General features: G+C 44.9%; 1 protein-coding gene across 5 annotated transcripts in view; it reads right to left on the bottom strand.

The window, feature by feature from the left end:
* LOC145342393 (serine/threonine-protein kinase PAK 3) overlaps positions 1-15,572 on the bottom strand; it is a 247,444-nt gene that overhangs the window by 14,216 nt on the left and 217,656 nt on the right. For all 5 annotated transcript variants that reach the window (XM_080187944.1, XM_080187945.1, XM_080187943.1 and 2 more), the window contains 3 exons: positions 14,535-14,583; positions 10,010-10,122; positions 5,358-5,475 (listed from right to left, as the gene is read on the bottom strand). In XM_080187944.1, the coding sequence (XP_080044070.1) occupies positions 5,358-5,475; positions 10,010-10,122; positions 14,535-14,583 (280 nt within the window). The remainder of the gene's footprint in view (positions 1-5,357; positions 5,476-10,009; positions 10,123-14,534; positions 14,584-15,572) is intronic.

Below are 15,572 nucleotides of genomic sequence, written 5' to 3'. Positions count from 1 at the left end.
CTCCGAAAGCTAGTGGCTTTTGCTACCAAATAAACCTGTTGGACTTTAACCTGGTGTTGTGAGACTCCTTACTGTGTTTACCCAGTCCAACACTGGCATCTCCACATCATAACTCAAATCTGACATTTTAAAAACATGTCAGTTAAGGGTGACTAGAATTGTTGCAAAAAAAAAACCCATTAGGTGCATTTGGGAGAGGAAATCTGCCATCTTTCTCTGGTCTGGCCTACATGTGGCTTCAAATGCACAATAATGTGATGGATTCTGAACTGCTCTGGAATGGCTTGGCGAGTCACGGAAATGTATTCAAGAATCCACTCATTATCACCTTCTCAACGGCAATAAATGCTGGTCTTGCCAGCAACGCCCACACTTCTTGAAATAGTAATAAATGCAGTACAAACTGCATACAACGGCAGAATTGTTAAAGCACAGAAGGAGGCCATTCGTCCCATTGTCTCTCTGCTGGCTCTCCGAGTGAGCATTTCACTTACAGCCATTCCCCCTCCCATAAGAACACAATAAGAACATAAGAAATAGGGGCAGGAGTAGGCCATCTAGCCCCTCGAGCCTACCCCGCCATTCAATAAGATCATGGCTGATCTGTCGTGGCTCAGTTCCACTTTCCGCCCTAACATTGCGCAATCTTCCTCTTCAGGTAACAGTCTAATTCTTTTGTGAAAAGCATGATTGAATCCATCTCCACCGCACTCCAAGACAGTGCATTCCAGGCCCTAACCGCTCACTGCGTGAAAATGTTGCTATTTCTTCTTTTGCTAATTATTTTCAATCTGTGCTCCCTCATTCGCAATCCTTTCATGAGTGGGACTAGTTTCACCCTCTCTGTTCTGTCCAGACCCCTCAACTCGGAGCTGAGAAAGCTCAAGTGCATTGTTCCTGGCCCTTCCTGCATCTAAAAACGCACGAACAGAACAGAAAGAATCCCCTGCGCTCAGCATGTACGAGATAACAAGTTCATGCTTCCTGTCTGGAGACTGAATATTGATTGTATCTTTTTAGAATGGTTCCCATAAAAATGCAGTGCTGCAAGGTGGTATGTGTGACTGACTGACTGGCAACTTAAACCTCTCTGCTTGGATTTATGTAACGTCGACAGTCTCTTTAAATTGCATGTCACTGTACACTTCAGACAGATCAGATTCAATTGCTGCGTTAATTAATCTCACGTCACTGTAAGGTCAGTCCTGTTTGTGCGTGTAGCCAAACATAGTAGGGCTCTGTGCAGGCTCATTCAAAGGCAGCCTATTTTAGTAGCTGTTCATTATCACTGCATTCAAGATCTGCCACAGTACAAATCAAAACTCTTCCAGATTAAGCAGCTTGAATAAGGCAGCAGGGCCTCAGGAACATTCATCATTTCAAATCTGCGCCCTCTCATCCGCAATCCTTCCACGAGTGGGAACAGTTTCTCCCTATCAGCTCTGTCCGGACCCCACAACTCAGAGCCAAAAAAAAAAGCTTGGTTCAAGATTTGAGCTTCTTTTTTTTTTAAAAAAGTGCATCGTTCCTGGCTCTTCACAACCTTTGCGAGTTTCTCCTGAACTCTCAGATGAACAGTCCCATGTTCAGGGTTACGGGTCATGAGTAACTAAAGAATGGGCAAACTTTCAAAGGTGGTAGCGGAGGAGCTGGAACCTCAAGGGAAAGGAGTTGTTAAAAGGCAGCACAGGAGGAATCATTAAAAAAAAGAATCCCAACAGAAAGAGGCCATTCGGCTCATCAAGGAGGAAAGCAGAGCACCCGGAAGAAATCCATGCAGACAAGGGAGAATGTGCAAACTCCACACAGACAGTGACCCTCGGTCAGCATTGAACCCAGGTTGCTTAGAAAGGACAGCAGGACTAGAGGGCACAGCCTCAAGATAAGTGGGGGGGAGGGTGCAGTTTAGATCGGAGTTGAGGAGGAACTTCTTCACTCAAAGGGTGGTGAATCTCTGGAATTCTCTGCCCGTTGAAGTGGTGGAGGCTGCCTCGCTAAATATTTTTAAGACGCAGGTTGATGGGTTTTTGATAAGCGAGGGGATTAAGGGTTATGGGGAGAGGGCGGGAATGTGGAACTGAGACACGACAGATCAGCCATGATCTTATTGAATGGCGGGGCAGGCTCGAGGGGCCAGATGGGCTACTCCTGCTCCTATTTCTTATGTTCTTATGTTCTATTACAACCAGACACAAGCTGCAATATTCCAGCTACGAGCTTTTTAAAATCTTTATAGGAATATCCTTCAAGATTAGGCTGCACAATGGCTTTCGTCTTAAATATTTGTATGAAAGATACAGACATGTTCTACCAAAATAAACGGTAGATCATCTTTTAATTGGGGTCTTTATCTCTGCAGCATTTCTGATGCAGTTAATAATACAAATCATCGCCACATTCTTCACTCAACAGTAACTGATGAAATTTTACTGCTTTAAGGCCCGTTGCTGGGTTCCGATCCTGATGGCTCAGAGTCACCCACACGGGCAAATCTTCCTGGAGGCGGCTAATTAAGGGGCTACTTTCCAAACCTTTGACCAATTATGGACAGGGAGGGCTGTGCAAGTAGGAGGACCAATCCAAGTAACCGAGGCTGTGGGTGGGTGGCAGCCCACGATATCAGATAGAGGCAACAAGGATGCCTCAAAATGGAGGCTCCCTTCGAGAAATTACACCTAAACACCTCCAGAGGATGGGCAGCAGTGACGCATGAAGTTGTGGCCCTCTGGAACCCATAGCTTTTTGCCAGTGGAATGGCAAACAATGGTGAGGTCTCCATCGCCACTACTCAAAAGTGGGTCCAAACATAGAACATAGAACACTACAGCACAAACAGGCCCTTCGGCCCACAAGTTGCACTGATCATATCCCTACCTACCAGGCCTATCTATAACCCTCAATCCCATTAAATCCCGTGTACTCATCCAGAAGCCTCTTAAAAGACCCCAGCGAGTTCGCCTCCACCACCACCGATGGCAGCCGATTCCACTCACTCACCACCCTCTGAGTGAAAAACTTACCCCTAACATCACCTCTGTACTTGCTCCCCAGCACCTTAAATCTGTGTCCTCTCGTAGCGACCATTTCAGCCCTGGGAAATAGCCTCTGAGAATCCACCCTATCTATTCCTCTCAACATTTTATAAACCTCTATCAGGTCGCCTCTCAACCTTTGTCTCTCCAGGGAGAAAAGACCGAGCTCCCTCAACCTAACAACACGCCACTCCTTACCCTCAGGTGATTTAGAGGATTCCCATTTCTTCCGAGCTATACTTAAACTTAAGTTTTAAGTTTATTTAACATCACAAGTAAGCTCACATTAATACTGCAATGAAGTTACTGTGAAAATCCCCTAGTTGCCACACTCCAGTGCCTGTTTGGGTACACTGCGGGAGAATTCAGCACGGCCAATGCATCTAACCAGTACGTCTTTCAGACTGATAGAGGTTTATAAGATGTTGAGAGGTTTAGATAAGGTGGATTCTCGGAAGTTATTTCCCAGGGTTGAAATGGTCACTACGAGAGGACACAGGTTTAAGGTGCTGCGGAGCAAGTACAGAGGAGATGTCAGGGGTACGTTTTTCACTCAGAGGGTGGTGAGTGAGTGGAATCGGCTGCCGTCGGTGGTGGTAGAGGTGAACTCGCTGGGGTCTTCTAAAAGACTTCTGGATGAGTACATGGGATTTAATGGGATTGGGGGTTACAGATAGTTCTATGGCCTGGTAGGTATGGATATGATTGGCGCAACTTGTGGGCCGAAGGACCTGTTTGTGCTGTAGTGTTCTATGAAACCCACACAGACACGGGGAGAATCTGCAGACTCCACACAGACAGTGACCCAAGCCAGGAATCGAACCTGGGTCTCTGACGCTGCGAGGCAGCAGTGCTAACCACTGCGCCAGTGAATTATCTGAATCAACCGCACTAACATCTCCTTAACCGTGTTTCAGTGTCAAAACCTTGCTTCATAACGCTGCGGTGAAGGCCTTGAAATGTTTTATTAAACTAAAGATGCTCTATAAATTTAAGCTGTTGTTGTGGATCAGTTTGAAGATTTAGAAAAATAAATTACATTAAATAGCCTCCGGGGCAACTGTGCTTTTCGGAAAGCTCGCTTGCTTACATGTCACCGAAGCTGTCATGCTCACTCAAACACGCTGGTTAAAAATATTCTCATTACACTCAACAACTCCACAAAGCACCAAGGGTCACACTGCATAATTAATTTCACTTACTCCAAGCAATTCTATTCCATCTCAGCATATTACCAACCCCATTGGTCATTTCCACTGCCTCCTGACTCTCATTAAATCGAATTCTGTGGCCTTTATCTGGGTTTTACTGCAAAGGCAGTCACAGCCCAAAGGAGAAAGCTAAAAACTTGGTGGGTGCTTATTTGAAAAATTAAAAGCTGAAACTAAACAGTGCTTCCAAAAGTAAACAGTTAACTGTTGGTCTACGAGGGAATATCAAATAAACATTTGGATTCAGGGTGACGTGGGTTTAACCACCTTCTCTCACTCTGTATTTATGATGTTCTTCTGTAACAGCATGCACATCAAATGGAGGCAGCTCCGTTGGTCATTTCTGGACCGCTTCATTCAGGCACTTAGCCGCCTTCTGCCGGTGGCTCTCCAATCCCAGCAGCGCCATTGGGATTGGTGGCCACTGCTGTAAGTGCAACAGGTCAGCGGCAAAGACAACAGGCGTGGTGGAGAGGTAGTGGGGTGGCCACACCAGGGTCAGGCACACCCGCCCTGCCTGGTGGTGGTGGTGGGGGGGATGGATTTCGAGGGGTGGGAGAGATTTCAGCGGCGGCCTTCCATGGGAAACAGGGTGTTCGATTGGGAGCACCCGCCCTGCACTCCCCGAGTGTGTAGACAGGGCGTATATGGTAGCCTGCTCATGTCGTATAACCACCAGCACCCCCACCCCCGCCATTCTCGCCTATTGATGATGACCTTATGTGTCTGAATTGGCTTTGGGGCAAGAACGCTGTGCTCGACCTTCCCTGCCCCTGATTTAATCAGGAAGAGCTGACGGACTCTCCACCCCGCAAATTTCTTGAATAAAGACTCTTCCATCCATCTCCCATCTCTGGGGGAAGGGGGCATCAAATCCAGCCCACACAGCAGAGTCTCCTTCGCACGAGAAAGCTGGGTAAATGTAAGATACTTTATTGCTGGTGTATATTAGCAGACAGGAGCTCCAGGTATCTGGTGAGTTGCCTTTTTCTCAATTGTGATGGACTCAGTTCAATGCAACACATTTTTGTGAACTGTATAATACTCAGTGCCTCCCCTGCAGCTAAGTTGCTAAATGCTTACTGCAAAATGCCACGCACTGAATAGCACTTACCTCCCGGCACACTGCTGCTATCTGACCTTCATCCATACAGGTCTCTGTGACAACATCTGTCAAGGAACCTCCAGCCAGATATTCCATAACTACCCAGAGTTCATCCCCTACAAGATAACTGACATACAGAGAAAAATAGTAAGAAACTCGGTTTACCACTAAAAGACATTTATCTAAAAATGAATTCTAACTTATCACAGGGTCACCTGACCTCAGAAACAAAGCACAAGTAGTAACGAGATTCATCATTCTGTCTCCATATTGAAAAGGCATTCAAGCAACAGTGGTCAGCACTGCTACCTCACAGCACCAGGGACCCAGGTTCAATTCTGGCTTTGGATCATTGTCTGTGTGTAGTTTGCATATTCTCCCTGTCTCTGTATGGGTTTCCCCCGGGTGCTCCGGTTTCCTCCCACACTCCAAGGTGGAGAGACTCTTCCCGCTCAGAAAGGATAGTAGGACTAGGGGGCACAGCCTCAAGATAAAGGGGGGGGCAGTTTAGAATAGAGTTGAAGAGGAACTTCTTCCCTCAAAGGGTGGTGAATCTCTGGAATTCTCTGCCCGTTGAAGTGGTGGAGGCTGCCTCGCTAAATATTTTTAAGACGCGGGTTGATGGGTTTTTGATAAGAGAGGGGATTAAGGGTTATGGGGAGAGGGCGGGAATGTGGAACTGAGCCATGACAGATCAGCCATGATCTTATTGAATGGCGGGGCAGGCTCGAAGGGCTAGATGGCCTACTCCTGCTCCTATTTCTTATGTTCTTATGTTCTTATATACGGGTTAGGTTGATTGACCAAACTATTAGTGTCAGGGGTACTAGCAGGGTAAGTAGTTGGGGTTGCGGAGGTGGCGTCAGGGTGGGCTTGTTGTCAGTGCAGACTCAATGGGCTGAATGGCCTCTTTCAGCAGTGTAGGGATTCTATGATTCGCTGATCCTATGAATGTGGAGCTGAAAACGATCACAATAGAGGGGAACCTATGGAGGGGTCAGGGCTCCTACCTGCCATCAGCAGAGTTGCCAAATGCGCTGTTCTGCCTCCTTTGGGGAGGCCCAAAGGATTTCAGTGAAGTGCCTTCCCCATGATCAAGGATCCCAGAGATGGAAATCCCACCCAAGAGCCGGCAGCCTTTTTGCTCACCGGCATCACTAGATACACAGTGGCTATCGACGGAACGCCTGCCACCAGAGGCTCAGGGCCGAGGAGCAACCCAGACTAGAGACAAGTCATGTCGGGAGGGGCTGGGGGGAGTAAGCAGCTGGGCAGCAAAGGCAGGAGTTAATGAACATCTTCTTCCCAATGTGTTCATCAATCAGGCATCGAGTGCCTTTGATGGAGACCCGCTGGCCCCCACTTCAGGGGGCTTTAAGGTGCTCGCACGGCGACAGCCCTGCTCGAGGGCCTCAACTGGCGGCGGGGCAGGAAGTTCAGCTTTCCCGCCTGGACGTGGTTCTGGTGAAGGTGGGAAGGCGATAGGACTCTCACGCGCTGCCTTGCTCCCACCTGATTAAATGCCCTTCCAACCTCCAAAAACATCAGGAGAAAGGCCATTAAATTCCCCCCCAGCCATCGGCAGACGTGAGGCCCCCATCTCAGGGTCAACAATTGGAGCATGATGCACACAAGGTTTTTGGTATTTACCTCCCCCTTCAAAAAATAGAGTACAGCACAGGAACAGGCCCTTTGGCCCATCAGTCTGTGCTGACACAGATGCCTCCCCAATCTAATATTTTCTTGCCTCTATTCCCTGCCTATTCATGTATCTATCCAGATGCCTCATGGATGTTGTTATTGAATCTGCTTCCACCACATCCTCCGGCAACGCATTCCAGGCATTCCCCACACTCTGAAAAACTTGCCCCTGACGTCTCTTTCAAAAACTTTCCCCCTCACTTTCAACCTATGTCCCCAAGTAATTGACTCTTTGATCCTGGGAAAAAGACTCTGAATATCCACTCAATCCAAACCTATCATAATCTTGTAATCCTCTATCTGGTTTCCCCCTCATCTTCTGCCGCTCCAGTGAAAACAATCCAAGTTTGTCCAACCTTCCTTCCCAGTCCATATCCTCCAAACCAGGCAACATCCTGGTAAATCTCTTCCGCACCCTTTGCAATGCATCATTATCTTTCCAGTAGTGTGGTGACCAGAATTGTACCCAACACTCCAAATGCGGCCTAATCAAAGCCTTATACAGCTGCAACATGATTTTCCAATTCCTGTACTCAACGCCCCGACCGATGAAGGCCAGCATGCCATACGCCTTCTTGATCACCTTGTCCATGTAAGTTGCCACCTTCAGGGAACTGCGGATCTACATGCCTCGATCCCTTTGTGCTAATATTTCTAAGGGTGCTACCATTTACTGTATATTTTCTTTCTGCAGTAGACCTTCCAAATCGCATCACCTCACATTTGTCATGTTTAAATTCCATTTGCCATCTTTCAGCCCAGGTCTCCAGCCGATTCATATCCTGCTGTATCCTCTGACAATCCTCCTCACTATCGGCTACTCCCCCAATTTTCGTAACATCTACAAATTTATCAGATCACCTCCATTTGCCTCCAAATCATTTATATGTATTACAAACAGAGGCCCCAGCACTGATTCTTGTGGAACTCTGCTTGTCACAAACCACCGGTTCGACAAGTATCCTTCCACTTTTACTCTCTGCTTTCTATGCTCAAGCCAGTTTTGTATCCATCTTACCAGCTCTCCTCAGATCCCATGTAACTTCACCTTCTGTATCAGCCTGCCATGAGGAACCTTATCGAGGGCTTTACAAAAGTCCACGTATACAACATCCACTACCCTGCCCTGGCCAATTTTTCTTGTCACTTCCTCAAATAACTCAAATCAAATTTGAGAGACATGACCTCCCCTTCACAAAACTATGCTGCTGATCATTAATAAGTCTATTCTCTTCCAAATGTGGGTACAAGAAACTTCTCCAGTAATTTCCCCACCACTGATGTAAGGCTCACAGGCCAGTAATTTACTGGGTTGTCTCTTCTGCCCTTCTTAAACAGAGGAACACAATGGAGAATAGTAATAATTGAAGAGCAATCTGACCCAGACAATGACCAGCTCATTGCTTTGCCCATCAGGAATGCAAGGATTGTACCCGAGCCTCTTTTTAGGAATATTTATGTATCCGTCAGGATCAGGCTGATAACAGGAACTAGTGTGCATTTACTAGTTTCATATCCTTTCAGGAAATAGGAAATGCAGATCTACTGCTATCAAACATCTTTAGCCACTCAATACTCATTTAAGTAGTAAGTGGACTTCAGACACAGGTACATCTGAAACATTTTCCAATCTCATCCGTTACCGCATGCCAGAGAGGATGGAGAATTTGGCGCTCAGCCAAAACTTCATTAACTGCAGCGGCACTGGAGAGTCCTGGCCATGGATGAGATTGGAAGTTTCTGAAGGTGGTGTTTCACCCTTATAGATACCCACATATTTGGCAATGGGCTGACCAATGTTTATATGAATAAAATCTGGGGAGGTGATCGCCTAATAGCATTATTGCTGTTCTATTAATACAGAAACTCAGCTAATGTTCGACTGACCCAGGTTTGAATCCTGCCACGGCAGATGGTTAAATTTGGAGTTAATAAAAAATATCCAGAATTAAGTATCTACTGGTGATGATGAAGCCATTGTCAATTGTTAGAAAACCCCATCTGGTTCACCAATGTTCTTCCTTTAGGGAAGGAAATCTGTCTTCCCTGGTCTGGCCTACATGTGACTCCAGCGCCACAGCAATGTGGTCGACTTGCAACTGTGCTCTGAACAAGGGCAACTAGGGATGGGCAATAAATGCTGGCCAGCCAGCAACACCCATACCCCATGAATGAATTTTTTTTAAAAAAAAGAGTATTTCTGTGCATTTACTCTGCCTCAAACTTTTTGTGAGGTCCTCATCGTTCCTCTTAAGCCACCTCTGCAGAGTATCAGAAATGATTTAATCCTGAAGTTATTTCTGTTTTCTTTCAGATACATGCAAGACCATAAAAGTAACACCAGTCCAAGTTCTCTTCTATCACCACATACAAACTCTCCTCCAAACCGCACACCGGGATGAAACCACAGCTGGAATTTTCCAATTTGGCGAACCAGCAAAAAGCTCAACAATTTTCAGCAGGATGGAAAGTCCTGGGCCATAATCTCCTCCATTGGCACTGGATCAAAATCCTGGAAATTCCTTCCTAACCAGATTGTGGATAGGACTACCGATACCTACACCACATGGACTGCAGTGGTTCAAGGAGGCAAGCTCACCGACAGCTTCTCGAGAGCAATTAGGGGTGGGTAACAAATGCAGGCCTAGCCTGCGAGGCTCGAATCTCGGGAAAGAATGAAGGAAAAAAAATTTCTCAGATGTGAACCAAGTCTTGCAGAAGGTTGTCAAAGCTTCACAATTGTCCTAGGGTCCCTAAGAATTAAAGAATAATCTAGACATTGCTGTGTGAGGAACATCATAAAACAAAACGACTTCTCAATATCTTTGAACACATCCATTTATTATAATGGAAATGGAGGAAGGGAAGAAGGTTGTTTGACCACTGGAGGAGAGAGCTCATGTGATGAAATCTCTAGGGATTACATTGAGTTGATAAGCTGTACGCTTATAAAGACTCACCTGTCTAAATAATTCACAATATTTGCATTTTTATTTTCCCTCATGACAAGGATTTCATTTATAATCAGCTCCTTCTTGGGTTGTTGCTGCAGGTTCATCTGCTTGATTGCCACCTGTAATTAGATTTGGTTGAGGTCAGAGGGCAGTGAAGTAGATCCCTTATTAGAAAACACTTTGGATGATGATCCCCTTTTGATGTGGTGCAGGATCACACAGACTTCAGAAGGCCCCAGGATTGATCTCTGCTCTGTGTTGAGTTAGGTGACCTTACCCGCAGTTCTGGTGCAATATTAGAATTGGCTATGGAAGGGCAAAAATAAATCAACTTTTGACTACAGTGAGCAGTCTTTGCTGCAGCGTGTGGATGTTGGGTGAGAAGGGGATGGATTCAATATCTATGACCCCTGCCACACTGGAGGTCAAATAGTCCACCAGGAAAGCTGGTCCTGCCTGACACACTAGATACATGTCAATTTCATAATGATTTACTCAAATCACAAGCACAGTTGTAACAAGAGCAATGTTGAGCCTTGCACTTGGGGCAAGTCTGTGTAATTGCTTGAATTGGCTAGGTTTCAAATAATGCACACGGAACAAGTGATATGAAATTGGGAGAAACTCAAAGGAAGTATATTGAATAAAGGCAAAATGCAGCCAATGCTGGAATTTGAAGCAAAATGCTGGAGAAACTCAGCAAGTCTGACAGCATCTGTGGAGAGAATACATTGAATACTCATTAAATATTTGAATTCTGCGTCGCTCTCTGTTCACAAGTTTTCTCTCTTTCCCATAGAATATCCTACAGAATCCACACACAGCTCCTTTAATAAATCAGGCACCCCACAGCACTCAAATGCTGATACTGTTAGGAACCATGTAGAAATTAAAGTTTAAATGATATTTGCATTTGTGTGTTAAGAAAGATGCAACATAGTTTCAGATTAACTAAATTTTTTTGTGAGCTTGGTGCTGGGGGGACCTCCTGGCAAAAGGTATGGTTTTCTAGATTTGTTTGCATCCATGTATTTTTGATTAGGTTTTAGAATACTTGGAGTAAAGCATATGGGTTACAATCAGGTTATTAGTTTCGTGATTTCGGGAAATAACACAAAGTAAAAAAACTGTGCTGTTGTCCCATGTCATGGATCTGCCTAATGACAACAGTAGCCAGCATTCAAAGGGGATGGATGAAGTGTGACCTTTTCCAGTAATGAGATTAACCAGCATTCGGACAGAATCAGGTGTAAATAGCTACCATCAGGAAACAGCCTAGATGCTAACAGATCAGGGGAGGCATACAGATGCAAATTTTGGGAGTCACAGAATATGAGAGATGCAGACAGCCCAAATACAGAGAGGCAGGAATTAAAGAGGAAACAGGATATAATTCCCAGAACCTGCAGAAACAGGCAGGGCAATTTTAATATCTCACAGCTGGGAAGTGAGTTTAGCATCTAATGACGAAGAAGGCATTGTAATATCTAAGAGCTGGAGAGGCCAGTTTTACAGCTTACAGCCCGAGAACATCTAAAATCCATTCTTAGCACCAAGATAATGTAGGAACCTTCTCAAAGGCACTTTAAATATCTTTGCTGGACCAAACAACAACATTTCCCAGACTCGATCATCCACATCATATATAGTGGGGTAACTATAAGCTGGATTTGACAATAGATTTATTATATTTCAATGTTGTTTGGGAATGGGAAAGTCTCAAGGAGATCACAGGAATATAGATTTTAGAACTAAATTTCTGCATAAGTTGTGTGTGTTTAGCAATTCATATATTTCATTGTCTTAGAGTTGTATGTATTTGTCTTTTTAGTTTAATAAGTAGTTTTTAGTAATTGTTATACAACTTCTGGGCTGATTATTTTCACTGGGGATTTTGTGTGACTCCTCTCACCATTCCAAAAACTATACACCACCACCAACCAAAGTTTCAAGTTGAGACAGCATCACAAATCATTTGTGATAGAGGACCAATGACACACAGAGACACAGGGAAAGACAAAGTAGTAGTTCAGAGCGTGTATGTCAGAAAGAGAAGTCTAAGCTCTCCGATAGCAGTCTTGCAGTGTTTCCTAAGGAGACTGAACTTAGGGTACTCTGTTTCTCTCCACAGGTGCTGCCAGACCTGCTGAATTTATCCAACATTTTCTGTTTTTATTTCAGATTTCCAGTATATGTAGTATTTTGCTTTTATTTAGGGAACTCCTGTTTGCTCTGCAGTGGTAGTAACAGTGTGGTTAGAGTACGGTTTTGGGTGGCTCAGGGAAAGGTACCAGCTGGGGAGAAAGCATCTAGTGCATGCTGAGAAATCCACTGGAAGGTAACTGGCTGAGATCAAATATCAGATCGAGCCAAAGATGGGGGCTTGGGTTATCTTGTTAGCTTGGATCTTGCTCGTCTCTCTTGTGGGGACCATGAATTGGATTTTGGAGCAAGCAAGGAATGGACTTGAGTTTGCCTAGTCCATTCCAAGTATTAGTTTTGTAACTTTAAGAATGGCGCAAAACATTTAGAAAAAGTTTGTAACTGGGCCAACCTAAGCAAGAAGTTTGGTTGTTAAGATAGTGGTAAATCTTCACTGGGTTCTGAGTCTGTAAGGATTTTGCTGGAATAAAAGGGCTGGTGAGAGTTTGAATTTTTTTCTGGTATTTGTCTCATGATCTTTCCAACCTTTGTGATCTGGTGTAATATACTCCATTTTTCATTTTATGACAAATGTTTTGTTCTTTTACGGTAGAAGTTCACTAGTGAACTCCTGTGAATTTATTCAGTAGCTTTCCCTGGCTTATATTTTGAAAAAAACACACAGTTAGGATCTATCAGCCAGGTTTCACCCGGGGCTCTGATTTGTCCTGTATTATCAGCTGGAATTGTAACAACAGCAATCGTAGCCAAGCCCCCGCCCCAATGTTCAACAATTCCCGTCAAGATAAAAGCCCCGGGGATAGAGTGTCTGCTCTTCACTGTCAGATGAGGAATGCGCTGAACTGGAAATCAATTTAAATGCTATCCAGTGAGATGGCTGTCAGCTCCAGAGTCCAAAATGTCAAACAAATGCCATGTAGTTGGAAAGGACTCAAAAGCTCCTCGGAGAAATTATGCAGAATATTCTGGTAATTGATTGGAACCGGTCTACAAATGCAAATTAACATTGGCGAGGTAAGAGAGCTCTCTGAAGGAAAATATTACTGATGCAGTGAAGGCGGAGAAAGAGCATCATTCAGCCTCACTGATTCTGAATCTTTATTCTAGATACAAATGCTAATGGATTGGGACAATTTATGAATATTTGGAAAATGTCCAAATATTGTTTCAATTTGGATCCCATCTGAGAAAATGAGGTGTGTAGTAATTACCAGGCACTGTATCCATTGTCACCAGACAGCGCAGATGTGATCATTTTGTAAGCCAAACAAAAGGTCTGAAAGTTGAATGTAGGCAGCGAAAGGTGTTTTAATGTTTATTTATTAGTCTCACATGTAAGCTTATATTAACACTGCAATGAAGTTCCTGTGAAAATCCCCTATTTGCCACACTCCGGTCACCTGTTCTGGTACACTGAGGGGGAATTTAGCATGGCCAATGCACTTAACCAGCGTGTCCTTTGGGCCGGGAGGTAAACCAGAGCACCTGGAGAAAACCCACGCAGTCATGGGGAGAATGTGCAGACTCCGCACAGAGAGTGACCCAAGCTGGGAATTGAATGGGGTCTGTGGCACTGAGGCAGCAGTGCTAATCACTGTTCCCGATGCTTCTAAAAGGCAATGGGCAATTCAGATCAAACCCGCTCTGCTGCTTTGTAACTTTAGATATTTGCACAAGATTTGGAATGTTTTTGTTCCTTGTTTATTTATTAGTGTCACAAGTAGGCTTACATTAACGTTGTAACGAAGTTACTGTGAAAATTCCCTAGTCGCCACACTCCAGCAACTGTTTGGGTACTGTGAGGGTGAATTTGGCACGGCCAATGCACCTAACCTGTATATCTTTCAGACTGTGGGACAAAATCGGAGCATCCTGGAGGAAACCCACACAAACACGAGGAAAATGTGCAAACTCCACGCAGACAGTAAACCAAGGCCAGAACTGAACCCGGGTCTCTAGCCCTGTGAGGCAACAGTGCTAACCACCGGTCCAGTAAAATCTTTGCATTGGATTACACATAGGGAGCTGAATTTAACACTCCCAGGAGCTGAATATTGGCAGAGTGGGCATTTATTTCGGGGAAGGAGGATGGGGGGTGAAGAAGGGAGGATGGGGGGGTGATCCAAGTGAGAACCCTGCTGCCTTCCTGCCCCTACATGTCAAATTTTGGGATGGAAATATTTGTAGATGTCTCCCAATGTGTATGCGATGGAACCCCTCCAGTGGGCAACTAATGAAAGGCTCTTCTGCTCTGTAGGGATTCTATGAATTGACAATAATACAGGAAGACTGCCACACTCCACAAATGCAAAATAAACAGGACAAAGACACATTATCTGATGCATCATACGCAAGGACAGGGACTTACCTCTTGTCCAGTGGCAATATCTATTGCTGTGTATACCGTGCCTGATGCTCTAAAGAAATGAAGCAAAACAGGAATGATCAGCATGTTCGTTATTAAAACTTCCTGCACAAATAGCAATATTACAGAGACTTCACCCTGTGAAGAACAGGGTAGCTTCTCATGTTCAGCATCAACACGGCTGGAATTTTCCGGTCTTACACGCCCCACTTCCACCGAGAACACAGAATGTGGAACTCAACCTAATCTCGTTTACAGCAGCAGGACAGGAGAATCCCAACCATGGGTAAGGTTGGAGAATCCGGTCCCACAACAACCTCAAACATAAGAACTCGGAGCAGGAGTCGGCCATCTGGCCCCTCGAGTCTGCTCCGCCATTCAATAAGATCATGGCTGATCTCTTCGTGGACTCGGCTCCACTTACCCACCCGCTCACCATAACCCTTAATTCCTTTACTGTTCAAAAATTTATCTATCCTTGCCTTAAAAACATTCAATGAGGGAGCCTCAACTGCTTCACCGGTTAGGGAATTCCACAGATTCACAACCCTTTGTGTGAAGAAATTCCTCCTCAACTCAGTCCTAAATCTGCTCCCCCTTATTTTGAGGCCATGCTCCCCAGTTCTAGTTTCACCCGCCAGTGGAAACAACTTCCCTGCTTCTATCTTATCCTTTCCCGTCATAATCTTACAAGTTTCTATGAGATCTCCCCTCATTCTTCTGAATTCCAATGAGTATATCCCCAGTCTACTCAGTCTCTCCTCATAATCCAACTCTCTCAACTCCAGAATCAACCTGGTGAATCTCCTCTGCACCCCCTCCAGTGCCAGTATATCCTTTCTCAAGTAAGGAGACCAAAACTGTACGCAGTACTCTAGGTGTGGCCTCACCAGCACCTTATACAGCTGCAACATAATCTCAGTGTTTTTAAACTCCATCCCTCTAGCAATGAAGGACAAAATTCCATTTGCTGCCTTAATTACCTGCTGCATTTGCAAACCAATTCCTTAAGACTCCTGCACAAGGACACCCAGGTCCCTC

The sequence above is a fragment of the Carcharhinus amblyrhynchos genome, chromosome 4 (genome assembly GCF_965287045.1).
Source record: "Carcharhinus amblyrhynchos chromosome 4, sCarAmb.v2.hapA, whole genome shotgun sequence".
Lineage (NCBI taxonomy): Eukaryota > Metazoa > Chordata > Chondrichthyes > Carcharhiniformes > Carcharhinidae > Carcharhinus > Carcharhinus amblyrhynchos.
Note: the sequence above shows the minus strand (reverse complement) of the source record. Positions and strands in the feature narration are given on the sequence as shown.